Raw genomic sequence first — 26,776 nt, forward strand, 5'->3', positions numbered from 1 at the left:
ATCCATCCATCCATTCTGAATCCATCCATCCTGTATCCATCCATTCATCCGTCCATCCATCCATTTATCTGATATCCATCCATCCGGTACCCATTCTATTTTTATTGGTCTTAGGGACCCCATCTGCCAATAGTGAATCCGGCTATTCCCTAAATTTTTTGGCCTTACTTACTCCTTACCTAAAGTAATGCAGAGTGAAATTGAGCCCCGTGTTTGTACTTTCGAATGTTACAAGTTCTACGCCTATAAAATCACTTTTTTTGTGAATCATGGCGAAATTTTTAAGATTAGTACATAAAATAATGTGAAAAACGTGATTGGCACGTAATCCGGGGTCGATCTGTCTATCACGAGGTCATTAACACCCTCGCATGCCTCCAAATAGCCCTGCGGTTTGAACTTTCTTAGACAATAAAATGTCAGAGCACCTTAAATTCGGGTGTTTTTTGTATTTTCCGTAATAATTAAACTAATTTGTAAATTCTACTCCTTTTTATGTCTCGTGTCAACAGACGAAGCGCACGCCGAACTCTGCTACGCCGAGAGCCTCCTCCAGTGGGTATTTCTGGCTGTGTTGCAGGACGAGAAACTGGTGACCCTCATCAAGAGCTCCATCAAACTACGGGAATGCTACAAATGCTACAGGTAATTTCCCCCCCCCCCCCCCTCCTTGTCATCCCTTTTGGTGAAGATTTGTTCACTGACAATCATGGACATAGGTGTAGCCTAGGCACTTCAGTCATACATGCAGGCGTCCTAAGGAGGGAGCAGGCTCAAGGAGGTATAAATAAGGCGGAAAACATGTCACGTCACGTAGAGGTAGTCAAGTAGTCCACTTCAAGGCCATCCAATGTTTTCCAAACCTTCGTTGTCAGACAGGATTGACGGTGATTGGTTAGTTCTCCCATCAATTATCCTGCCTCCTCTTGGGGAGGAGATTTGACAAAGCTGCTTCAAATGAGGCTCTACTTTAACTGTCAAACAATGTTAGCTCAATAACAAATGATCAAAAGCTTTCTGGAGTTGTTTATAAGCCCTCTCAATGACACGATAGTCGTTAGTGGGCTCTCGCCTAATTCCAAAGCTGCAGAAACTTCTTGTCAACTTTGTCTGACTTTTGAAGCACGTAATGGTGAATGTGTCCCTCCCAAGAGGCTTGCCTCCTGACAGAACGCCTTTTGAAGGTGTAGCAAACACATCGCCAGTTAGCTAGTTCTAAACCATCCACTCACTTAACCACGCTTCCAAGATACGCACTACTTCTCTCTCAGAAGGTGGTGTTTGCTCTCTGCCTGTTTGGTTGTACTTTAGGCACAATTATTTAGTTGAAATGGGTCATCTGGTGAGGGTTAAACAGTTATTTACATCCGAGTTCTACCTACTCGAGAAGAGGTCCAAATAATCTTTTCTAGCCTGAATGTTGGAAGAATGTCCCATTCAAAGTTTTCCAATACTTCATTATTGTGTTTTAAATCATCTCATGGGGTGATCTGCACTCCAGAATGGAGTGTCACGAAAGGAGAGAGGGAGGAATACTATGCCTTGTCCTCATCTCCCGTATTCGCCCTAACATACAACTCTCCAGGCGGCGATTGTAACCTTTTCCTGATGTGGAGTTCGATAGGCGATGAGAAATGAGGCAAAATTGGCTAAGGTGGGATTTTTGTCATCTCCAGACCTGAAATGCAGTAACTAGGTTCCTTACCACCTCCATTTACTTTATTACCACCCAGTCCCTTGTCTCCTTTGTTTTTGACCTTAATTGAACGGAGTGGACACCTTTTTTCATTGACAACTTTGTCATATTCAACTTCCTCCTCGACGTGAAGTAGGTATTAAGTCGTGTAAGCAGTTTTCACCTTCACAGCTTCTACTACCCTCTGGTTGCCTTCCAGATGTCGCATTTTTTTCTCAGACGTAGGCCTTCTCTTAAGCCATCAGAGGCAGAAAGCATCTCCTTTCCGACTAGTACGAGACGCCGGCCATATTCAACCCCACTACCGCCATGACTACCTCCCACCTTCTGCTCGAAGGTGTTTCAAAACATTAGAGAACTGGATTGCAGGACAGAACTGAGAGGCTAGCAACATGGAATGCTTGAATTTCCCTCCATCCATCTTAAAGTCTTACTTTAATCAACGCGACATTAGGAAATGTCAGAAAGAGGTGGAAAAACAAATGGCTTGCATTTCAGGACCTGTTGGAAGATCTACAAGAACAAGGACTGGGAGGATCGACCCACGCGCGCGTCCTTTGAATGCGGTGTTCTAATGGGCGTTGGAGCTTTCAATCTGGTTAGTCTTGACTACTTATCATCTGCCATATCATTTGCCCCTTCCATCATGCTTCTACCTTCGTTAAAGATTATCGTCTCCCTTAAAATTCTCTTTAGCTGCTTTGTCAAGTTTCTTCTTCTAAATCTAGGCTATTTTTAATGGTTGGCCGGTCTTCCCAAGTCTTAATCAGTCGCATCAGTAGACAATTGGCCAAATAAGTAGTATATGTATAATTTCCTTCTTAATCTTCTGGATACAGCTAAATTAATACACGAACGCCAGGGTAAGAAATAATAGGGTTCTGCCACATTGAATTCGCAGTGAGATCTAAAGTTTCCTTTTGTATTTCAGCTCCTCTCCTTGCTTCCCTCCAAGGTCCTCTCCCTGCTGGAAATAGCTGGATTTTCTGGGAAAAAGGTAAAATCTCCTTCCTCTTCTGATGTCATTTGCTGAAAAACTTGGAGTGAGAAGTAAGTGATGCCTCATAATCGGTCAGCACGGTGGAAATTAGAATCTGTCACGGGGGAGCAGTTGACATCCACAGCTAATGAAACATTTCATCGCTCCTATCCGACATCCAGATTGTTTTTTTTTTCGCCCCAGTTTAATACACACTCCTCCTAATTTGCCGTAAATTACGGGAAAAGTTATCAAAAACGCGGTGTCACATATTTGTGGCGTTGGTAACGAACGCGTTAGCAGTGTCAGATTTGAATAGTAAATGTTTCTTTATTCTCAAATGCTTTTTTTCCAGGAAGTGGGTCTTCAACTTTTACAAGAGGGCAGCAAAATTGAACACGGCGTTCGCGACTCGCTCTGTGCACTAATACGCCTTGTATATGATCTATATGCCACACAGATGACCGGTAAGTTTGCACCGTTTTATTAAAACAATTTCCACCTCTTTGTGCTGTTCTAGTTTGTTTACGTTTTAGGCAAAGCATACTTATCTTTCTGCATATTTGTTTGCAATTCCTCGTAGCCTTGCAAACATCCAATCACATTTGGCGATGAGTAGTTTAAGCTTTTCATTGGCTAGTCGGAGAGCAGTGTGCTTGTCACACATACACATGTGCACACCTTATAGATCTGAGGCATGCATTGCGTCATTTTTACACCAAATCACAACAATTATTGTTGTAAAAAGGTCCCGTTAAAATTTTACGCAATTTTGACAGATACTAAGCCGAGACTGCGTCAGTTTTCATCTTTGTTGCGAAACTCAGGCTAGGTAGAGACACTACCAAACTGCTAACCAACCAGACTTCAAGAATCACTATCGTGCTCTATGGTGTCTTGCAAGGGCACTTCTTGAATCATGTTATTTAAACAAAGAACCCTCTTATTCATTAGTTTGGTTAGGAAAAAAGTATCTAAAATTCTAACACAATTTAGGCTAGGTTAATTGTTTGTCTGTAAATCAGAGTTACTGGCTACCAAAACAGGACAAATTACATAGTCCTCTTGTTCAATTTCGTAAGATTGTAACTGTACCTCCAGGTGATTCATGCTTTATCTACCGTAAGTTTGGTTAATTAACACAGTGAACACATTTGCACAGGAGAAATCACATGAAAAAAAAACAAAAGACGTGCTTTTTGTTTACCTCCGCAATTAAAATGCACAAAAACATTCATCCACGCTACATTCACAGGTGATACTGCATGTGATGCAAGTGAGTGTTACAATTTTTGCCTCTTTTTAAGAAGTTTACACAAATCCCCTCTTCAATCACTTTTGCCACCCTCTTTAATCTACCTTGACTAATTTTCATTCCCGTATTGAATCGCATTTTTTAACCGCGCCTCGCTTCGTCTGCGCTTCTGTTAAAATCTCATCACCAGATGTGTAGATTCAATTTTATAAAAAATCGTCTGCATGTTATTTCTAAGTCATAGATGTAAGCTAGCATCAGAAATGATTTGAGTTTATTTGATTAAGCACTATGAATGTTGCTTGCATATTCAATCAAACACCACGGTTACATTATCGTTTATAAGACCGCTTTGAGGCAAATAAATGTTAAACATCTTAGGCTTAAAATTTTGGCAGCATGACTTGATTTTCTAGAGGAAGTTGAAATTTAGACACAGTCATTAAGGTAGACGTGTTAAAAAAACTTTGCGACAAATTGTTCTACTGGCCTCTTGGAGAGCAATGTGTTTCATCTAGAATAAATCGCAAGCTTCATTAGTTGTTTTTACTTTCTTTCATGAAATTATCAGCAATTGTAGGCTGTGCCGCCAAGTACTTATCTCATTATTGCATCTACTCAGGTGCTGGCCAATTTTGTAGATAGGAAAAATTCTCATACCTAAATGCTTATGAGATTTTCCCCCCATTTCAATGCTCACCTTGTGTGATTCGGGATGGTCAGCTTCATTTTTTTGGCCTAATTCAGGTTAGTTCTGTGAATTACACTTAAGTAATGTTTTCGGTTGGTTAGAGCAAGTGCTGCGGCGGTACATTTTGCCAGATATGGTTCAACAAATTATGGCCAAATGAATCACTGTTAGATATATTTTGTTCTGGAAGACATTTTGTCCATCGCTCAAGCCTTAAGTGAGAATGTGTGCTTTTTCAACGCATGTTTGGCGTACTAACGCCGTAATTGTTCACGGTGAATCGTTTGCTAGCTGAAGACCAAAAACTGCATTTGAGATTGATTTGATGGGGGCAGCTTGAGGGTAGGCATGAAAACCTTCTTGGTGTCTAGAAAATAATTCAAGATTAGTGATCACGTCGCGTAATACATATGACAGCACTAATCCTTGAGAAAGTATTCAGTGGGGGGGGGGGGTTGAGAGACTTCGTCTCGTTTTCACTCTCGTGATGTTATTTCCTCAAATACCTCTAACTCACCCTTGAATTCGTTTGAAATTCATACAATCGCATGGGGAATTGAAGAATTCATTTGTGAAACTAGTCGTGAGAAAGAAAAGGCGATAACTTAGGGGTCATTCTTTGTGTTTTTTTACAGGCGAAATGTTTGGTAAAATGCATTTTTGGCTTTCGAGAAAACCATTTTAAAAGGGAACGATAGTGGCTGTACAAAATGGGCAGAATGCAATAAGAAGTTGTGGTTTTTTGGCATGCTCGGATTCTGTAATAGTGTGGCAATAACAGGTATCGAAAATTATTTTTCTTAAAGAAAATTCAACTGTGTTTTGTTAATCTTGTAAGGGTAAATATAACTAATGAGTAACCGTAAAATGCGATTTATAATCACTACCTGGAACGGGAGAAAAGCATCTCCTTGGTTTCATAACTGCAGGTGTGCCTAACTCCCATTCTAATCCCATTTACAAATAGGATATAGTAAGACGCCCGTAAACTGTAAGAGAGTAAATTCCGACATACTAAATCCCTAGAATCGCGGAATTTCCACATTTAAGCGGGCAATCAAGTACTCTGGATGTAGTAGTTCCACTATTTAACATTTTTTGTGGTTTTACAATTATATAATAAGTTATATGAAGTAGAAATCAAGATTATTTTGCAAAACACCAATGTGACACTAGCGATTGCCCAGCGGCGAAATCCACCGATTCGAATAAGCTTTCAAGGACGTACAGAGGACTATTACTTCACGAGTGTGCTTTCGGAGTTTATTTAACATACATGGAACTTTGTATTGACAAAATAAAGTGCACGAATACCGATTTATCAAGTTATTTAAAGTATAATAATGGCATACATAACAACAATGGGTGCTTTTCTGCAAAACAAAGGCTTAAACTGGCGTTTTTTATTATATTTATCCAGAGTTGGAGTATGTCGTTAAACTAAATAAAATAAAATTGGCTAGATAATTTAACATTGATGATTGTATATTTAATAAATCTTTTTTGCATCATGACCAAAAATCAAATGACCTTTCATAGGATGGAATATCATGTTGCACTAAAAATTATTCCTACTCAAATCTGTTTATTAAACATATTTCCCTTTGTTAAGTTAATTGTTAATTTAAAACTAACTGCCTTATTAAATTTGATGGATCCTTGCCGATTTGCGTATGAACGTCTTCCCTTCCTTTTCTAACAGCTTAACCACATTCTTATACTCCCTGTGGCCTCGGAGTAATGACCCATGCTTTGCTGGTGTGTAAGCGGACTGAAGGAGTAATAGATGTGAGGTGTATGTCTGTTCTTTTTTCTATTTTAGTTGGGGACGAGGGTGCCGCATTAGCGGACGCTCGCGGCTTGCTTCCAATTTGGATGACCAAGTGTCCAAATAGTGCCTTCTTCCTCTTTCTCCGTGGCCGCCTGGCTACCCTCAGTGGAGATTTTCGTGGGGTATTATCTACTTCTAACCGATTTCTTAGTGTGATTTCTTCTAATACTGCTTATTTTGCTACTTTTTGGCCTCTCTTTAGGCAAAAGACTACTTTTTCAAGTCCATATCCTGCCAAACAGATTTCCAGAATTTTTATCACATTTGCTACTGGGAGATGATGTGGTGTCACTGGTGAGTTAAAGCCTTTCACTAGACGGTGAACGCGTCTTGTAGTGCATATTAACACACAAGTTTAAGACAACCCATTTTGTTTTACCCGTTATCCTCGTGTAGTGTCCAGGGCGAGTGGATGGATGCAATGAAGTATGCGGAGAGGTTGGCCTGTGAGAGCAAGTGGAGCAATGCGACATATCGCTACCTCCAGGCGGTTTTCATTATCCAGTTCCTTGATGAGGAACGCATAGCTGCAGCCCACTCAAATAACACCTCTCGCAAGGCCTCCAGTCCTGCGCCAGTCGACTGCGATCCCAAAGACGATGCTGACGGTGGAGTTTTGGCAAAAAATGTGGAGGATCTGCTTGAGTACATTTGAGTCCAGGCTTTGTAACCTGTAAAAGTGAAGTGTTAGAGCAGTTTAAAAGTGTTATTAGGCTCCCTCAAAGGGAAAATGTCATGTATAAGCACTAATTTTTAACAATCCCGCGGATATTTTTAGAGATGATCTGACTAACATGGAGGTCTTTCACAAGGAGTGACTAACTACACTTTAAGTTAGTTGACCGAGGCAAGCGCCACCTGCAGTCCGTCCCCTCTACGCAACTGCTCCACGGGTTGTACCAGGAAGAAAATAGACGTACCACAACATGTGGTGCTCCGTCTGAGGCAATTTTTTGATCTCCCGATTTGACGAGTGCCTCCATCACCTCATGGCCCAAAAAAATCCTAGTGTTGTTTTAAGTGTCTGGAAAAGATGACAAAAATAATTTATTTTAGGATCAAACTGCTGCCTAGTGAGTTGCCATCAGCACAAGATACCGTGGTTGTCAATTAACTTCTGATGATTCTCTTACCTTTCAGAAGTGTTCCTCAAATGATTCAACGAATAGCAGGAAAGTCCCTTCCCATTGAAAAATTTGCCTTGAAGAAGGCATTGAGGTTCTTTGAACAAGGCAAGAGACTTACTCTACCCGGTCTTGTAAGTGTATTGCGCGGTTAAGGCTTTACGTAAGGACGTTCACGTCAACCCGGGATTGATGAATTTACACGGAATAATGCGTTAAATTTTGTGGTTTAGAAGGAGTTGTCGGTGTGGTTAAGCCATTTCGCGAGGCTCCATGCGAGGTTAGCATTGACACAAGGACGTACGACTGCCCTTGACCTTTTAAATCATCTGTTTTTGAAGTCTTATTTGAATGCATGTAGATATGTGGGGGTGTTAAGCACTCGTTTCTAGGAGCCTTTATCATCGGCTCTGGACTAACTGTTGAAAATTGGCGGTGATTTTGGTGAAGAGAATTTTGTAGGGCTCCTGCTACTTACTACGATATCAGCATCCCCTTTGAGAATCCCTGTTTGACTTGAACCCACATGTTCCCCTCTTTTTTGGTAACAAGCAAGTCTTCTTCATTTTAGGAAATCATGTACCTCTGGAGTGGTTTCAAACTCATTAATGACAATCGGGATCTGGTGAATAAGTTCCTCCTGATAATCGAGGCCAAGATTCACAGTCTCGTTGACAACCAAAGTAAATTTTCAGGACTCCTTAGTTTGATAAACTAGTCAAAAAAGAGGGGCGGAAAACATCCTTAGTTCTTTTTTTATAGAGAACATCACCAACTACACAGAAGACTTCTGTTTGGCCACTCTCCTCAAGGGCGTGTGTCTTCGGTGTTTACGAAAGCGCTTCCAGGCAAGGATGTGTTTCATGGAAGTCCTTATGAAGTAAGCTTGTAAAGTAAGAAAAGCGAAAGTGAATGAAAGATAATTTTCTGATTTTTTTTCCTCTACCTAGTGAGAAGGCAATACGTCTGGACAGGTACCTTCTACCCTTCAGTGAGGTCGAGCTCTGTCAAATTGCCCTGGAAGAAGGTGAAATTGACGAGGCCAAATCCCACCTTGACAAGGCGTGGTAAGTCCTCATGCCTGTAACCCTCAAGAGAATGCCCCTTTAAATCGGTTCTTTTGGGGTGAATTTAGGAATTACACTAGGTACAGCCTGGAGGCGCGGCTCCACTTCCGTCTGCACTCCCTGAGCGCACAGATAAAGGCCCTGAAGAATCCCAAACTACGTGGCAGTAAGAGTTTGCAGGCCACTCCGGTGAATTCGTGGCACAATGGACTCAATAAATTCTCTGACAATGATGAAAATCCCTTCGACATTCAATTTAACTCCTCACTTGGCAACTACGATGACAACCAAATTACCCTTGAACTGTAGGCTATCCGTTCTCCTCATTCACCCCCACCTTTCCTTTCTCTTCTTTCGCCTTGAAATGCCACCTTCTTTTTTCTCTGCTTTGTAGAAATGCCGAGAAGTGAGGGATGCCAAGTGACAGGAAAAAACATTGTGAATAGACTGACTTTCCACAGGTTGGGCGAAAGCGAACCGCGACACCCTTTGTGAATAAGTTAACGCCTTCAATACTGCTACTTCTAGCATAACTGTGGTTATTTTTGAGGAAGAATGTATGCCTTTTCGTATTATAATTGATCTCTTTCTTTTTGGACTCACATTTTTTCCTGTTGGATATCGAAAAAGGACAAGGGGGGGAAAAAAAGTGCTGATTGGGAGATTAAGGAGGAGAGGATGGGATACTGCCACATCCTTTGGCTCATATTTCCCCAAGGGGCGCTTGTTACCTTGGATGAAAATGAGAAGGTTCTACTTGGAGGCAAAGGTGGAAGTAAAGAACGTAGGTGATCAAGCTGAGATCCTGCCCTCTGCAAGTAATGCAACACGCAAGATTTCGGGAAGCCTTTCTGCCGAGGATAGCCTTCGACCAGAGTAGATGGCCGATTTATGCCCATGTAGGTTCTATTCTAGGCAACACTGTAAGCGGCCGTAAGGATAGTGGATCCACCCTACCACCAATTTCACTCCTGAAGACCTTCCGGACAAGGTCCAAATTTCATCGAGTTTGTTTGAGGGCTCAACTTGTCTACCTACGACTCAATTCGGAGCGATCGCACTCCACCCAAATCAAATCATTCTACACCTCTAAAAATAGCCCACTTTTGCCACCCACTTTTTTGACCAAAGACAATGCCACATATACGGGCAAGTACTTGCCTCTATGCGTGGAATGGTTGTATTGGATAGGTAATTGAAGAGAGCACTGCACATAGCAAATCAAAAGGCGTCCACTTTCATGTGAATAAGGAAAATAATAGTTTTTGTTGAGAATGAGATGAAAGAAAAAGAGTGATTCTGCTGCTCATTCCGCGGTATCATCAGAGGCCAGTAGGACACCCTTTGAGCCGCGCCAACTTGCCTGCGGTCTCTCTGCTATCTGACGGAAATGCTAAAAAGAAATGATTTGTTAAAAGATTTGCTACTGAAGTTGCGTAAGTAGAAAGAATTTTCCTCACAGGCCGTCGTAGACTGAAAAGAGCGAGGTCGGGTCTGCGACGTCGGAGGAAGACAATTCCAATGAGAAGCAGAATCAGGAGGATTAGGAGAAGTGAAACTACGATTGCCGTTACGCTGACAACCTTTGGATGTGGTGCCTGAAAAGATTATCACGTCAGTTGAACCATATAAATTCTTTTTGGGTGGAAAACTTCTGCCAATTCTACAAGGCAGAACTTAGAGATCTTCGTATTTAAAAGTGCTGTAGGTCTAGATTTGTCTTTTGACTTACTGGAATGTACTTAAATGTTGCACTGGTATAGTATATTCGGCCATTTGTGAAGAGAATCGGTTTCTCCTCCACCTCCATATCGTTCACTAGCAGCGTCTCCTAGATGAGAATGCAATGCAGACAATCCATAAACCAACATATTTATTCTGAAAAAGAGCGCACAAAATTTTTAGTCGGCCCGTTTTTCCGCTATCCTTCTTCTTATCAACATCCATTACTTCCACAGTGTTATTTCCTAATCTTTGCCTCTAAATCGCGGATAAAGGGTCTTGCTAAACTTGATGAGATCTTTATTATCAGGACCACATTACCTAGTTTGCTTACGCTAGCCGTAAAGCGAACAATCTCTACCCTTTCTACAGGCTCAGCCAACCTGCACTTTATGATATGTGAATTCCGAAAAGCAGGAAGGTAGCTAAGAACGTGATGTAGAATGCAGGGCCTATTGTGTAGCAATGACCTGACATATTTAGAACCGCCTATTTAGCTGCACCAGCTCTTCTGACTCCAGAATTTGTGTCTACTACCTTCTGTGACATGGACCGGCAGTCATGATCATAGTTCCCCAGCTCCAGGAAATGTTTAGAGCCCTGCTAGACTGCACCACAAAGAGCAGCCTCACTCATTCCCATTTCCTTATGATCACATACCGTATTGTTAACAGTAATAAGAGTTCCGTTGAGACTGATGAGGTGAGAGATCGGTGAGTCGATGAATTTACGGTACTCTCCTTCACTCCACAGCATAACGATATGTGAGGAGATTTCGTCGCATGTTTTAAGCAGCTTCACAGGAAAGAGAAAAATCAAATGAGTAAGTGTAGTAGCAAAGAAGAAGAGATAAAAGAGAGATGAGTTTGTCTTCGGGTAGACACTCATCACTACTCCCCGTCAATTTTCCCGATTGAGACGCCAGCAAGGTGTGGATTCACCTAGTCCCAGCTACTGCCTTCGCCATTCATCTCTTTCGCTCAACTGCCTCTTCCATCTCTAAGTTGGCTATATGGTGTTCGGACTATAATATCAAGAAAGGGCAAGAATTCCTCCCTTTTCACGGTCTGCTCAGTTGATGGACATGCCAATGGGGCCTTTTACCAGTTCCTTCTGGGGGCAATAAAATTTAAATAACTCCACTAGGGCTGTTCGCAACCTCAGAAAAACGTGATTATATGAATTTCCAGAAGCAAAATTGTGACGCTACTTTCGTATCATTGTTGGCAGCATTAAACTAAAGCACTAATCGCTCGCAAGAATGTGCCACGGCCGATGTGTCTGGTCGCGTCTTCAGAGCAACCTTAGAGCTACTCCAAAACTACACCACCCATTCTTAGACCCAAACAAAATCTGCATTGCAAACATAGGGAGGAAAACTCCAAACATCTTTGGAGAGGAAGCAAAAAGCAACCTGGGAGCAGATTGAAAGGGTGGAAGGCAATATCAGTAAATTGACAGTGCTTTACATACCTCTGGTGGTGCAAAGAGAATAAAGAACCTCTTTGGCTGTTGTAAAACCAGGGATTTGAAGACCTCATCATTGAAACAGCCAAGATGCTGCAACATGTATTGTGGCAGATCCTTCTCCGCTTGAAGACTCGAGTAGATGTCAAAGTGACACTTCTCGCCATCTTCAATCGTACCGGGGACACAAATACAGGTGGGAACTGGAAAGAGAAAAAAGCATCGCAATAAATTCTTCTGTCAATTTCGTCCATTGGTAGTGAAATAGAAAGCGTTGATAGCAGCTTCATTTTGGTTAAATGCCATTTTATGCCCACATTTATGTTGGACTAAAAACAAAAGAAATTTCCTCGACCAAATCTGGTCGTTTTTCCCATTTCACGTGTTAGTGTTGCAAAATAAACTTTTCTTGGTCCAGTTTAATGTGACAAAAATGTACTGAAGCATACAAATCCCTTTTTTGCAAATAAAAGAAGTAATGCTTTATTTTAATCAGTAAAGCAGCCTTTGTTAGCACATTATTTTCATCACTAAAGGGATTATTTCACCGGAAAAATTCATCTTGTAGAAATTCGTTACAATTTCATGACATTAACAAAGTCATTTTCTGTCTAATCCTGTTTAAATTAAATAACGGGCACTTCTCAATAAGTACCGGCAAACATGACTGACTTCTTTCCGGTTGTCTTAAATGAGTGCAAATAGTTTTGATTACCACTTTGGCTTTATAAAAATTTGCTCTGGTTCCTTTTTTAGCTATAAATATTACTTACTGACTGCTTTAATGATTTGTCTGCAAAACTTGGTAAAATATTTAAACTATTTGGCATTTTCCCTAACTGTGAAATAGGCCAGAAGCTATTTGGGTTCCAGTGGTTTGTACTTGCATCTTCATGGCGTGGTCATCCTCTAATATTTACCCTTCCGGTCTTTATTTTCAGTAAAGTTAAAGCTTTCTACAATAAGATGTAATTTTATAGGCGTTGGTGATTACATTAGCCAAGCCCCCACCTTTCCGATGGCCTTCACATGCTTTAATCGAGGATTTTATTGAATCAACAAATCATAATAGGTTTCAATTAGCTTGTTTTTTAGAAAGTGTTCAAAGACTAGGCCGACCTCAAATTCGCCAATACTGTGTCCTCTAGGTCAGTTCTGTTTAACTCTGACCAAACTGGTCACCTTTATAGCTTCTGCACGTCCAGGTTGCGGTCACTTTGTGACATTGTTAGAGCTCAAAGCTGATACTACATTGGCAAACTATTTATGAGTCTCATCCAACACAATTCATTTTATCCTGGCAGATTTCAAGGCGGATGAGGAAAATTTTCATCCCATGTTCTGCACTCTTATCTCTCCACGCCACTTATAAACATTCAGCTTACTGATATATCTTTTTGGAGAAAAAATCCGCAGCCTCTTTAATAAAGAGTGGAACACACGATCAAGGATGCAACTGGGAGGACCTAGGCCACTGCAATTTGACTTACCGCCTTTCCTGATTTTGCATCTGCTGAAAGGTTGACAGGTGTGTGCACTGCACTGAGGAAGGCAACTAAAGCCATCTCCGACGAATCCCGGTTCACAGACGCATGCCGTTTCCTCCTTCTAGGCATTTTTTGTCAGAAAAAAAAGGAAGCTATGGCATCTATTTATTGTATATTCAAAACCACAAATTCTTGGTTTATCTAATGGCATGACCATGCAGTTTGGTGTATCTTAACACACTAATTAATCAGCTCTACTGCTTGTCAAGTAATTCAACGAGATGCACTAGTGACGCCGGAATCAAAGGTCCCTCACCTCTTAAGGGACCTGTCAAAGTTTTAATGGCTGACACAGGGGAGTGGGCAAGGAAAAGGTCAAGAGTGGTGCTCCAGAAAAAGGGAAACAGGAACTGAATGTCTAACTACACACGTCCACTAGGAATTGATGTCCATGGGTGGTATTATAAAAAATGATAGTCCGAGCATTTTAATTAAAAAACATTTAAGAACGCAAACACAATCTCATTTTCGTGCCAGTTTGTTTTTTCAATTGATTTTAAGGATTTTTTATTTTAAAAATGAGGAATCCCATGAGAACATTCATCCAAAGTCATTAACCAAATCTCTAACGTCCTGATGGTATTAAGCAGGTTGGAGTGCCTACTTACAACAAAATAAGTAGTGTTAATTTCCCAACTCACTGTTCTGCTTATGAACGAGTGCTTCCTGCGTGTCTTGCACTCGGCGTGTACATGGCAGAGGTTGGCGCAGTAATCAGTGAGCGGAGTAATCTGCCGACAGACGCGAACACCGTCGCCAAAGTAACCCTTCTTACATTTGCATGAAAACCGTTTGAAAGGTCGGCAAATAGCGTTCTCGGCGCAACCACATTCACCTGGTTTGTAATGAACAAAAATACACAGATAGAATCTGACCAAACAGGACCCACAGAGTGAAAATGAAAGACAGGTGTTTTGTCAATGGTTTCTTTTTTTTTACAAATGGCGAGAGGAACAAAACTTTAGTGTAAAGCTCCGTATAAATGAGCTCCAAAATTATGGTTTAGAAGCAAGAATTTGGAACAAACGAAGTCATTGACTTCTTCAGACCTAAACAGCTTATTCAGAGATGTTCGGGTGTGCACTTACTACTTGAGACGGTGGACGGCATCTCTCCTATTACTGATTCAAATAAAGCAATTCAAACCCCCTACTCACCAGCCAACCACAACGAGAGCGCAGTGCTGCCCGGTTCAAGCAATTCATGCAGCATGTCACGGTCTTCAGTAGAAGAATTTGAAGTTACAACCTTCTGCATTTGGTGATAGTAGCACAGTGTCATTACTCCTGGCTCTTCAAAAGGCGGTGGCATCCACCGCTGACGCTGGCGCTGCCGCTGTCGCCGTTGGATGCCTTCCTCATCATCGGATCCCTCAACTAGGTAAGGATCCAGCAGAGTTGGATCCAGATACGTCGTCACCTGAGTAACAGATACAGAAGCATGTGTTCCTACTAACAGCAGTAAAGTAGGTGCACTTACCAAATCAGAACTAAATGAGTTTTTTCAATAGTTTATGCGATTTGCATCCCAAGATGGTTTCACCAGTCGATTTTAACACTTCAGTCCCCGTCTTTTAAACCCAAGGCAGATGCAGAAGACGTGAGGGCTGATAGTAAAACCCTTCATTATTTGTATAATAGTAATGACCACGGATCTCTACAGGCCAAAATATTTTCGTTTTTTGCTTTTGAACCACCTAATTGCCGTATTTAAACAGTAGTACACACCACACATAAGTTTATGGATGAATGTAGCAGAATCGACAAAATAGAGGCCAATTTTGGCCATACACTACAATTATTTATCTCCTCTCTTCTATACAGAGCTCTAAATATATTTATGAAGCAATGCTCCCGACACACCTAACTTCCTAGTGGGCTACGCATTTGGTGTGTACTGATGGAATTTAAGTAGTAGCACACGCACGTACATACCTGTTCATGTTCGATAAAGGTGCCTGGAATACTGGAGCATAGGCTGGATCCAGCAGGAAGATACATGCCCCCAGAAAAGCCGGGCAAATCCACCAACAGCTGTTTATCCTCACGGCAGCAGACTGAGTAGTATGTGACAGAACGCGAGTCACTGGGCATGGTGATTGACTGTCCCTCAATTATCTCGCCATAATCGGTGGCGTTGTGAATCGCACGCAGGTAGCTACGTGGTATTCGCATTACCAGCTCGTTAGATGCGTCTGAAATGGTGCGGGCATACGTGCTACTTAAAAAAATAAGTAGCTCAGTCGACAGGCTCACAATAAATAATTTTTCAGAGGAAATCGACAAGAAGGATGCTCAAGTCACATCGGAGCTTATTAAAGACGAGAACAGCTTAGAAATGGCAAAAAGTGAAGCTGTTATTCCCCATACCTCCCCAAAACATTCACTGACATGTTCCAGCAACTTCGGTACCGAATTCTTAAGAGTATGGGAAGCCGTCTTAAGGAAATGAACTTTAAATCATCACTAATTCTAAAATAAGGGTCACTCTAATCTTCCACTGCCTTGAAGCAATTCAGAACACTCCAGTCCATTGTGGGTAAATGAGCCTTTTCAGCTCAGCGCACCAGTGAACTCTGCCATGCCGATCTAAAGAGAAAGCTGTCTGTTCCTAAATTACTCTATCCACAGCTAACACAGACGGCAAATCCTCCTGTGGAATAAAACATCGTCACCAAGTACATCAGTCGTACGTCTAAAGTTAAGTAGTTCTCAAATTTGGTGCATATTATGGGCTGGAAGTCTTCACAAACAGTGACTGCTGCTAACAGACTTTCAGACCATCTCAGTGGAATATTTGCATCGTCCAAGTGTTTTACTGTACTCAAAATTCGTCTGCATTCGCAAGCAAGAAGCTTCTTTCGTCGCTTCACGTTACTTTATGCATCCGCTGCTAATATTACCTGTCGTTGTGATCAACAGCAACTAAACGGTGGCCTACTACTCCTCGTATTCCAGTCGTGTGAACAATTCTCCTCCATTCAACTTTTAGAGTAAAGGAAGATAAAACTTTGCACAACAACTCACGCATTTCAGGAGGACAGATGGCGCCATTCACAATTACACAGTAGTCCCCCTTAGGCCAGGAGATAATTGTTTCACTAGATGATTTATTATTGCGTTGGCAGAAGTGGAGCATGACTGTCGAACCCGAAGCCGATTCTCCGCCACTTTCAATGTCAAATTCCTCCTCGTGGGTGGAGTATTCGTGAAGGATACGATGAAAGCCAACAGGACAGGCGAACTTGAAAGGTGTGGATGAGAGCTCGGAATCGTTGGCATTAAGTGCGTGAATGGACTGACCGCGTTTTCCAATAGGCAGGAGGTAGTCACCAGGAGGCCAGCTTCTACGAGTTTCGAGCCATTCAAGTGGCAAATAGTGACACAAACTATGGATGTGAGGATCCACTGAAGAAAACAACAGAATAACGTATTTTTCGGCCTGCAAAAGAAATAAATTTTTAATTGAAAATGAATTTTTCATTTGGATTGCTCTCATTGAAATGGCATTAAAGCTGCTTATTTAATTCAGTAGTGCGCGAAAGTTGAAGACAAATGACAATCGGTTGGATTTCAACAACCTACGTGTGTATTCTCAATGGGCAAACAGGCAAGCTCAGGTTCGTCAAAAGCTCCCATGAGGAAGAAGTCGCCAATGAAGGGCAATTTCACTGGGAAGGTAGGAGCGCTGCTTGCCATGTGACAGCACAGCTCAGCCAGCTGGCGTGTGAAACGGTGCAGTCCTGTCAAAAAAAAAAATACAGGAGAGAACACTTCTAAAGAACAGTACCAAAGGCGTATAGGAAACACTTTCCATTATCAAGGTTTATTGTCCTTTATGGCGCGTCTATCACTGATCTGCGATTTTGGCAGTTTTGCTACATCTTATTCCCTTGAACCCAGCGCATTCGTTACTGGCATCACACGGCTTAATAAACTCTTCCTTCGACAGAAGTCATTTGATGTAATGACTACTGTTTACGTACAACTGAAATAAATAAGCAGATACCTTGTGGGCAGGTTCTTTTGTGTAAATCCATGAGAACACAGTAGTTGCCAGGTGGCCAATCGGGGAAAGACGTGAGATTGTACGCTTCGGGCACATCACTGGCATTGCGTTCACACGTATGTAACGTCGGCATTGATGTCTCATTGCCTAGACCGAAGACCTCATCGGTAGCTGACGGTTTTTGCGTGAAGTACTCAGCAAATGACATCGGACGGAAGAAAGTATTGGCGATCACGTCCGATCGAATGTTGTAGCGAATGGCCAAATTGAATCCTGGGGGACAGGCGAGCCTGCCATCCTCGCGTATTGTCGTGAGAAGTGAATACGAACCCGCTGGCCAGGCTGTTCCGTTATTCTGTTCCACTAATGTGAAAGTTAGGTATTACTTAAAAGGTTAAAGTAAAAAGTATTTTATCAATAAAATCAGACGCTTACCCTCTGGTGTAGGTTTAGATTCAGGAACGGCTGAAAGAGACCGTGGAGATATGATTTGAGAAGTATTGCTCGTCTTTAATGGACGAAAGACCCAAAACCAACGCTACTTTGACTCACTTGATTCGTAGTAGCAAAGGTTTATCTTCACGTTGCAATGATCAGTAGACATGGAGAGGGTTGGTGTGAAGCCCTCAATGTGATACGTCTTGTCCACAACCTCCATTTGGAAGGCGTAGGAGTGGACAGTGCCTACAAGAAACTCGGGTGCATCCATGCATATATACTCCTCGGTTGCACGCAGTCCAGCTATCTCCTGACACGTCTCTCCAGCTCTGTGGGGAAAAAATGATTTTATCGATGAAATATGTTGTCTTCTCGCTGCGATACAGGTTCATCATGTTGTTGTCCTCCCTTTCTCACCGATGAATACTCGCGGTTAGAAATACTGAATTAACACGATAAAACAATGCTTACTACATGACGGGACCCCTGTGGCATTGCAAACTTTATTACTGATCTTCCAGCCTTCATGCCTTTTAGACACCTTTAGGGGTAATTTAGGCGGTTTAATAACTTTACATCATTAAGCACTTATAAATTTTAATAACTCTGGCTCATATTCGCTGATCATCAACCTACCTGTATAGATAGAACGGTCCGGTGTCATTCGGGAACCCCGTGATAGGAATTAATGCTGAAGGTGAATCTGCACGACAGCAGAACATGTAGGTGACACGATCGAAGGACAAACCGGTGTCGGCTTTCTCTACCTTATCACGAAATATGCGTGGCGCATTGTGTGTCGATACCTCAGCACCCATCGGTAGGTCAGAGATGTCTATAGTTGCAGGATCCACGCCTTCTTCGGTTTCGTTGGGTTTGAGGAGACCTTCAAAGACGGAGAGGCTTCCAGCAGTGAATCCTGAAGAGGAGACAAAGTAAAATAGGAGAGTTTTTTGAAAAGGACGGCAATTCAATTGCTTAGACCCTTCAATTGGCCAACATTGGATAGCCGTACTGATCAATAACGCCTGACGCCAAGGACTGATTGCGAAAGGCCCCAAGAGTAATACTTACTGTAAGAGAGATAACGCAATCGCAAATGTACAGACTCCTCAACCTTCAGGTGATTCGCGAAGTCTACTCATATTTATGGTCCTCCCAGTGCTTCAGTGTGGATCTCTCAGGCCTGCTTCCAGCCTGATATAACTTACTAGATCGTCGTGGGGCACTCAAGACGCTACAAGAAGAGTCTTACCGGCTGGACATCGTCTGCCGACGAGAAGGACGCAGTAGTGTCCCGGTGGCAGAGAAGTGGTGTGTTTCTTATTCCATTGAGATGGTGAGGTTTCAATTTCTCGGTGACAGTAGCTCAATTTTACTGCGCGGGAATGTGCGATGAAGTCACCTGCCAGATGAATGGGCTGAAGAAGTGAAAAGACAACACCTCCAGTGATCAATTCTGCTTGAAATGCTGATTACTTCTGGGGTGTGGTGAATGGATCCGTCTTAACGGATACAGTGACAAAACCCACGTACCTGTGAATAGTGGAAACCATTACGACCTTGAAGGTGGATGAAGGTGGTTGAGGTGAAGTCCGGTGGACATCCGGTTACTGGCTGCGGAATGGCATAGTTATCAATTGGCCAGGCTAACAGGGTGCAAAATAGAAGCCGTTCATTATTCCACTTACTAATGTGCTACTAGACCTGAAAAGTGCAAACGTCACATATGTGTGACGCAAATAGTGAGCCTGTTATATGCATAAATTTCACCACTTGAGTCGTTTTATTGTCCACAAAAGTGCAACTTACAAACACCAGTGTTCGGTTCTGCCGGTCTGTTCGTCTGATATTCACAGAAAATGGCATGCAGTAAGCCATCCTGCAACCACATTCCCGTTCTCCTTCCAAACGCTTCCTTACTGTCATTCATGCCTGCAGTGACATTCAAAAGGTGATGGATCGAGGGCCTTGCAATCAGCGTCTTGTAGCGTTTAGGTCGCCACATTTTGACAAATCGTCGAATGAGTGAGTACTGCTGAAATTCAGGACATCCCTCGTCTGTTTCGGGTTGTTTCAAGTCCCGATGCAGTTCTGTAGGCGCAGCTAAATCCTTAACCTTTTCCTCATCACCTGCACTTTTACGACCGAGGGTGACAATAGCACGCACGTGCTCTGGCCAAGTTGAAACACGCTGGAATGTTGTCGGCGTGTTCTGGAGGTGGGAAGGTTGTTTGACACAGCAGACGATGTATTGCTGGTAGGGGAATGCGGACACCACCTCGAAATCTACGGTGTAAGAAAAATGGGTGAATGGATGGATGGATACGTGGTGGACGGTCCAACATGTGAATGAGACACAGCCGTACACCCTCCCCTACTGATTCAGGCAGGTAATATTCATCCATTCAACTCACCTTCATTAGGACATGTTGCAAATACTACGAGACAGTAGTTTAAGTAGCCGTGCTCCGTTCTTGTAGGCACTTCAGTTCCGCGCACCTCGTTATAGCAAAGTTCCATCGCGTCGTTGGATGAGAAATCTTGCATCGGTGTTGGGATCAGCCACAGCCTTCGATGGCGCATCATGAAGTTGCGAGCTCGAGAAACTGGAAAAAAGTTTGGGAATAAGCTGCTCTTTCTGCTGTCTTGATTTGAACAATCGGTGCGAAATCTCGGATTTTAGGTTAAATCATCGAAGCTCAAGAATGTGCGGCTTTCAGTTGACAGAAGTCGACAAAATCCAGTAGATCCATGTCGTTTAGGCTTACCCGAGTTGAGGGCCCAGTTGTCACTACAGGTGAGAACGATTTCTGTTTTACCACGAAGATTACTGGGAAAAACGCGACGAGGCCAGACCACAATTGACTCCGGTTGTTCTATAAGTAAAAAGGATTGACGACGCCAAAATAGGAAGAGAAGAAGTTGCAGGACTACTCACAAATATAGTGAGTAGTATTGAGTCATGTAAGTGAATTTTGCAATCTGTTTTGCCTGAAAAGTGAGTTGGTTTTGGAAGTTAAAAGGAAAGTTAGCACTTTAAAGGGAGGACGGCTGGGAGATAATTACACCACCAGAACTATGGAGGAGCGACTTCCGGTCGTCCGCCAAGTACTGTAGTCTGTAAATTGACCAGAAAGCCCAATTTTTCCGCCATCAGATGAGCCGTGGACACTGGCTCAAGGATGTGGGAGTTGGCAGCTAATTTTGCGCAGTGACGGTACTGCAGTCAATGAAGCTCCTTTTTTCTGCCTCATCAAGACAGTGGATGACGAGGACCGATGGTCGCGCCTCCACTCGCATCGCATCTCATCGAATTGAGGCAATTTTAGATAGAATGCGGCTAGCCTATCGTGACACTCCAGTTGTCACCACTACTTAGAGGGTCATCGGGTATAAGGACAGCTCGCGTCTCATTTACGTGCCGCGGCCGAGGCTGACACCGAACAGGAGCAGCAGCAGCAGCAATCAAGAACTCAACAAATGGAGGCGCAGTAGTGGTGTTAAAATGACCGCACCGGGGCAATGGATGCAGAGTACTTTGGCCACCTAACTATATCCACAATTACAAAGAGGAGAATCCCTCTTGTGACTCACTTGACCCTTCACCCAGCCCCCCTCACCTGGACTAAAGTACCAATCTTTTCATAGATCACCTTTGCAGTACGTAGTCCAACCGCCCCCATGCAGAATTCTGAACCAAGTTTCCACGACCCAAGGTGGCTTACAAATCTATAAGCTGTCAGTCGAATCATCTAGCATTGTGGATTCGCGATGGACGCCTAACCACGATATTATTTGATCATAAGACAAGCCTGTGAAAGGAGGTGCAGGCGCCGTCTTTGCAGATGACAAAACGTAAACAGTAAACAATCTTTCATTAACTGAGGCCGTCAATTATTTGGGGCATTTAAACTAACCTGTGATAGGCGTATACTCACAGAATCCCTTGGTCTGATCCACTGTGAACCCGACAAAGCTCTGGCAGGATGCCTGTAGTGCAGGCAATGCAAACGATGCCGTTATGTTGAGCGGCAGTTCAATGGCACCCAGCGACTCCTCTGACTGACAGCAGAGCTCCTTTTCGTCGTTTAAGGCCGGCGAGGGCAGAAACATCGTTTGGAGGAGAAAGGAGCGAACTAGTCCTTCGAAAACGCTGGTCTGCAGTTCAGGAAGACCTACAGAGTGCAAGGAAACAGGCGAATGTGTATGTTGAACTGCTTACTCGCTGGCAGTAGGCCTTGTGAGGGTAAAGGACTCTCAAACTACAAAATTCTTCTGCGCAGAACTCACCAAAGCTATCAATTTCCGAAGAATTTGGTACAATCAGATAGGATTTACCAAGGCATGACACGTGTCACATATATGTGACGCCAGCACCTGACCGTCTTAAATGTCTCGATTTTAAGTTACATTGGTACCTCGCTCCATTTTTTGACACCGCTGATGCTGTGAACAATCTATACAGGCTTAAAAGGACTACGTTCAGGAAAAATATGCGCCTGTAGATTGAAATGACTACAAGTTGAAAATCGACCACTTAATTACCGGGTGGACAGACTTTCGCAGTTCTGTAGAAACAATAGGATCCAGTAGGGAAGACGATGTTAGTGACATTGACAGCACAGGTGGTCCCAGCATCGTGCAAGGTATGAACGGTTGGAACGGGACGTTCACCTACCCCTCGACAGAAGCCTTGTGGAGCAAGAATCCCAATTTCGTCTACAGCAGAGAAAAAGGAGGAACTGTAGACTTGACACAAAAAGAATGGAGTCTGATCCCTCAGCGTTCGATTTAAAAATGTATTTTGACAATGCTTGGCGTTTGCCCTAGGAAACAGGAACAGATAAGGTAAATCGCAATGTCACACATATGTGACGCTTATGGGGAACACGCTAGGCTTAAATTGCCACACTTCCAAGCAAAGAGACGAATTAAGAAGTAAGCGGCTAACTAGAGGCGCTTAATTTGAGGCACACTAAGGTGTTCTATCCATGATGATGGAGCGTTCCATCAGTTGGGACATCTGCTCTCCTTTGTAGAGCACTGACCTGTTCCCATTCAGTGAATGAAATGCGTGGATGGGGACTGCTCGATGAGGAGAAGTGACATACCTCGGGGTTGAGAATACTTGCAGAGGGCTAAGACTCCTCGCACCCCGCTCATGGATTCTACAAAGTCGACTGGATTGTTCTGACCAATCAACTCCAGCGTCAAGTAGGACTCAGACTGCATTGTTGGTCTCTAAAGGGTTGCACACCGAAAAAAAAACAAAAAGAAACAGACTTGAAAGGTTAGGGTTAGCAAGTTGTAATCTGGAGGTATCTATGCAATGACGGCCTGCTCAATCATTACATTTTCTTCTCTGCCACCTTGGGATTGACTTCAGTGAGAGGGTCGGAAACGAATCGTCGTCCAGGGAGGACACTTTAATTTTGGAGCCTTTTGCATGGGAGTAGCCTTTTATCTCTACATCTTATATCAATCGTTCAATTTAATGCGGGATTTTTTTGGTTAACACCAGAAAAGGATGCGTATGTGATGATGCCAATCAGGACACAGATTTTGGGGTCAGTCCAGTCTAGACATCGACCCCGAAACCATCAACTAAAAGGCTTACTCCTTAACGAAGGCGCATGATACAAACCGTCAGGTAGCTACTCTTGTAAAGAAAACTTCAAGCACAGTACGAGAATGTCATGTTGACACCACTGTACCTGACCAAAACTTTCAAAAGATGACTACCCTGGCAACACCGACCGTGGAATTCGTGATTCCTGCGAAAATCGGATCAGGCTGTGCAACACCTTCATCCCAAATATCCAATCGACGCAGTAAACGAATTATTCTGTAGATAAGGTGGTTGAAAAAATTAATTCAGCCTCCCTTACAGCCAATGTCTAGGCTTCTGAGGTCAACTCCCAACAGTCCCTGTTTGTCATGAACGCCCATACCGAAAGAAATTAAAACTGCCTAATAGACTTACAAAATCCGCAGTTAGTTTAGTTCCTCGATCAGAGTAATCTGGGCAGCTTCCGCTAAGGATTAAAATGGCAAAAGTTGGCACGGATCGGAGGTAGTAGGGGAGAGGGAAGGTCGGAGTGGGACCGCTGGAGCTATCTGTCCTATCTGTTGCTGATGAAATCGGTGATCCATTGCTGGCTAAAGTGGCACCCCGACGACAGCAGAAGTATATAGTTACCGATTCGAAGTCGTGGGCTGATGCATTACCGCCGGCCCAACGCAATTCAGTCTTATCGTAACCTAGGGGGTTACAAATAGTTGGCGATTTATTCCAATACTGGACGATAGAATTATTCCATCAGTGAAACTAATGTTTAAGTGAGTCAACTTGGCTCCGCCCCAGTTCCTAACTCGAATTGTCAAAGAGCAGAGGACCATGACACGGAAATACTGGCTAATTTCTGCTGACCTTGTTGTGGATACTAGCATGTGATGTTGGCCGATCAAAAAGGGCTCATCGAGAAATCTAATTGCGAAATTAACCATGTGGTCTCCCACAAGTAAACATATATGTGACACCCGTAGCGTACATTTTGATTGGTTTCGTATTTACACATTTATGTAGAAAATAAACAAGACACCCTTACGTGGAAATAAAAGGCTCATAAAACGATTCAAGCCACCGAGTGGATAGCAGTATCTCTTCAATTAGACCTAATCTTCTTCGAGTATTTTCTACTCCCTGTAAAGTGTTCCATTCACCGTTTAAATCATAAATTAAACATTTTGACATTTACTAGAAGTCATGAAATAACTTAATTTACCTGAAGGACAGTAATATCTCTTCAATGGAGTTCCATAACTGTCTTCCCCCTCCTGCTCCTCCTCATCATCCGCCGTTCCATCTAGCTCCTCTTCATTATTCCCCTCACCACGACTCACCAACTCACGAGGGGTGTGGGAGATGAAGCACTGATTTCCATCGGGCAAAAGCTTGTCAATGGCGTCATGACGGTAAATGCCGTCGGGTTTGCAGAGGATGAAAGCCGCACGAAGGTAGTAGAACATGTGATGGGCTTTGGTATTGGGTGCCGGAGAGAAGTGAGGTGGACAGGTCTTGCCCTCCACCAGAATGCTTGGAATTAGTGCTGGGAGGGAGGGGGAGGAGAGGAGAAGGGGAAATGCAGTCTCTTATGCTTATTGTAGGGTCAAGGTCAATCAGTCACGCGAGATGGGAACCACTCCGACTCCACTAGCGAGTCAGACAGCTATCATCCACGCACACGTCGTATCCTCGTCGAAGTGAAATGAGGCAAAAATACCAAGACACGCAACTCACTTTTGTTGGGCTGGGTTGATGGTGGTGGCGGTGGTTCCTCATACTCATAGTACGCGCACATCAAGGTGTAGTACCCATAGTCCAAAAGCGTAGCCGTTAGATTGGACGGTCTATACGTGCCCATGGTAAAGATCTTTCGACGCGTTCCATTCACCGGTGGACAGCGTTCAATAGAGAAGAAAAGTGGTGTGTCTCTGGACACCGGAGTCGTTGGACTGTCGTTAAGCATCGAATCCTCAATGGGTTGTGAAAGTGATCCATGCGACTCCCCATGGATCCAGGGTGCCAGGGGATTCGATCGAGGGTGTGTAGATTTGTAGGCCACACTGGATCGTGGAAACTTGGTTCGAAGTTCAGCATGGGAGCCATTGGTGCAGCAAAGAGAGAGCCAAATAGATGTGAAGCCCTCTTGACGAAACATGCTGAATTTTCCCTTGGCTTTCAGTTTGGTACGCATGAAGGTCCTTTTCATATCGAAGCCTGGAAATGAATGGGAGATGCAAAAGCCAACTGATACAGGAGATCTACTCCTCCTCTCCCCTTGATTATGCCTAACTAATTGACATTAACTCGACACAGTTGACATCTTTTGTCCTCTGGTTGGGACCTCCAAATTTGAAGGGGTTTAAAGCGGAATAAAAAGCGTTCCTGAACCACTCCACCTTGCAGGAAGGTGGGAAAATTTCGACAGCATTCCATTCTCTTAACAAGAGGTAATATAGCTTTATAGAATTGATTTGTCTGAAGGTCCATGAGTAGAGGGCTGTCCATATTCCACAATTTAAAAACCATCTAGGAGAGTGCGCCCAATACCCACCAACACCGATCGCTGATCTGTTGAATTTGTGACTCACCTTTAGGACAGGTCTCGCGGTTCTGATTAAGTAGAAACATACAGAAACTCCTGAAACGACCTTTCTCCGTATTTCGCAGTCCCTTAGCGGAGAGTACACAGTAGACTGTTGAAATTTCACCCTGTGGAGAGGTGGTCTTCCCCACTTGAGTCAGGAAGCCCGGTGGACATTCATCTCCAAAATCCAGGGGCAGCCCTATGTGACTTGAGTGATCTCAAAGAAGAAAACAGGTAAGGTATTTATCGATACGTTAAGAAAACCCGCAATCGGGGTCAAAGGTCAACATGTAAGCTTCGTTAGTGTCACTCGATTTGCTCTAAACACTGACTTAGAAGGACCCATGAAAACAAAGCTATGCGAAGCTGTATGACAGGAGCGATGTCTATTGGGCACTTCTTAGGATGGGCATTTCTGTCTCGTGAGTCGTCCCCACCTACACACTGAGCATCCCACCTTTAAAGTCAAAATGGGGCCAAAAGAGGCGTCAACAAGGCGAGATGCATAAATTTGTGTGGACAAAAACTTTAAGGCTCCCTGACACTTTGCTCTAACCTGTCAGCAATGTTTTGGAAGGATTGTATATACCCAAAGGCGTCTGCCAAATGTAAACAATGCAAACGACCCGCTTTAGTCAGCCGCCGCCACACATTGCTCTTGTTTAAAATTGTGGGGAGAGAAAAAAAACAAAAAACAAAATACTGCACTTTTGTCCACAGCATTGTGAAATTTGTGTGCATGTGCTGGTAAACATGTGAATGCGAACGCAAACGGTTCTCCGAACTCATGTCTTTTTA

General features: G+C 43.2%; 2 protein-coding genes across 2 annotated transcripts in view; one reads left to right on the plus strand and one right to left on the minus strand. All coding sequences in view use genetic code 11, as the record gives it.

Annotated features, from left to right (window-relative positions):
* EGR_08880 (Tetratricopeptide repeat protein 39B) overlaps nt 1-9,053 on the plus strand; it is a gene marked incomplete at both ends in the record, with an annotated part of 12,871 nt that extends 3,818 nt beyond the window's left edge. The window contains 13 exons of the mRNA XM_024498129.1: nt 513-645; nt 2,195-2,294; nt 2,628-2,693; nt 3,031-3,142; nt 6,444-6,574; nt 6,655-6,746; nt 6,849-7,097; nt 7,593-7,710; nt 8,148-8,259; nt 8,339-8,456; nt 8,527-8,643; nt 8,712-8,948; nt 9,038-9,053. Coding sequence (XP_024347461.1) covers nt 513-645; nt 2,195-2,294; nt 2,628-2,693; nt 3,031-3,142; nt 6,444-6,574; nt 6,655-6,746; nt 6,849-7,097; nt 7,593-7,710; nt 8,148-8,259; nt 8,339-8,456; nt 8,527-8,643; nt 8,712-8,948; nt 9,038-9,053 — 1,601 coding nt within the window. The remainder of the gene's footprint in view (nt 1-512; nt 646-2,194; nt 2,295-2,627; nt 2,694-3,030; nt 3,143-6,443; nt 6,575-6,654; nt 6,747-6,848; nt 7,098-7,592; nt 7,711-8,147; nt 8,260-8,338; nt 8,457-8,526; nt 8,644-8,711; nt 8,949-9,037) is intronic.
* Nucleotides 9,054-9,949: 896 nt separating this feature from the next.
* EGR_08881 (Plasminogen) overlaps nt 9,950-26,776 on the minus strand; it is a gene marked incomplete at both ends in the record, with an annotated part of 20,446 nt that continues 3,619 nt past the window's right edge. The window contains 27 exons of the mRNA XM_024498130.1: nt 9,950-10,036; nt 10,104-10,241; nt 10,376-10,474; nt 11,026-11,160; nt 11,839-12,035; nt 13,323-13,440; nt 14,021-14,214; nt 14,537-14,798; nt 15,314-15,573; nt 16,406-16,820; nt 16,964-17,121; nt 17,388-17,750; nt 17,823-17,852; nt 17,940-18,154; nt 18,462-18,744; nt 19,081-19,246; nt 19,362-19,474; nt 19,638-20,114; nt 20,243-20,434; nt 20,597-20,704; nt 21,746-22,003; nt 22,374-22,547; nt 22,940-23,069; nt 23,812-24,089; nt 24,614-24,937; nt 25,129-25,608; nt 25,983-26,195. Coding sequence (XP_024347462.1) covers nt 9,950-10,036; nt 10,104-10,241; nt 10,376-10,474; nt 11,026-11,160; nt 11,839-12,035; nt 13,323-13,440; nt 14,021-14,214; nt 14,537-14,798; nt 15,314-15,573; nt 16,406-16,820; nt 16,964-17,121; nt 17,388-17,750; nt 17,823-17,852; nt 17,940-18,154; nt 18,462-18,744; nt 19,081-19,246; nt 19,362-19,474; nt 19,638-20,114; nt 20,243-20,434; nt 20,597-20,704; nt 21,746-22,003; nt 22,374-22,547; nt 22,940-23,069; nt 23,812-24,089; nt 24,614-24,937; nt 25,129-25,608; nt 25,983-26,195 — 5,867 coding nt within the window. The remainder of the gene's footprint in view (nt 10,037-10,103; nt 10,242-10,375; nt 10,475-11,025; nt 11,161-11,838; nt 12,036-13,322; nt 13,441-14,020; nt 14,215-14,536; nt 14,799-15,313; nt 15,574-16,405; nt 16,821-16,963; nt 17,122-17,387; nt 17,751-17,822; nt 17,853-17,939; nt 18,155-18,461; nt 18,745-19,080; nt 19,247-19,361; nt 19,475-19,637; nt 20,115-20,242; nt 20,435-20,596; nt 20,705-21,745; nt 22,004-22,373; nt 22,548-22,939; nt 23,070-23,811; nt 24,090-24,613; nt 24,938-25,128; nt 25,609-25,982; nt 26,196-26,776) is intronic.

The sequence above is a fragment of the Echinococcus granulosus genome (genome assembly GCF_000524195.1).
Source record: "Echinococcus granulosus chromosome Unknown EG_S00122, whole genome shotgun sequence".
Lineage (NCBI taxonomy): Eukaryota > Metazoa > Platyhelminthes > Cestoda > Cyclophyllidea > Taeniidae > Echinococcus > Echinococcus granulosus.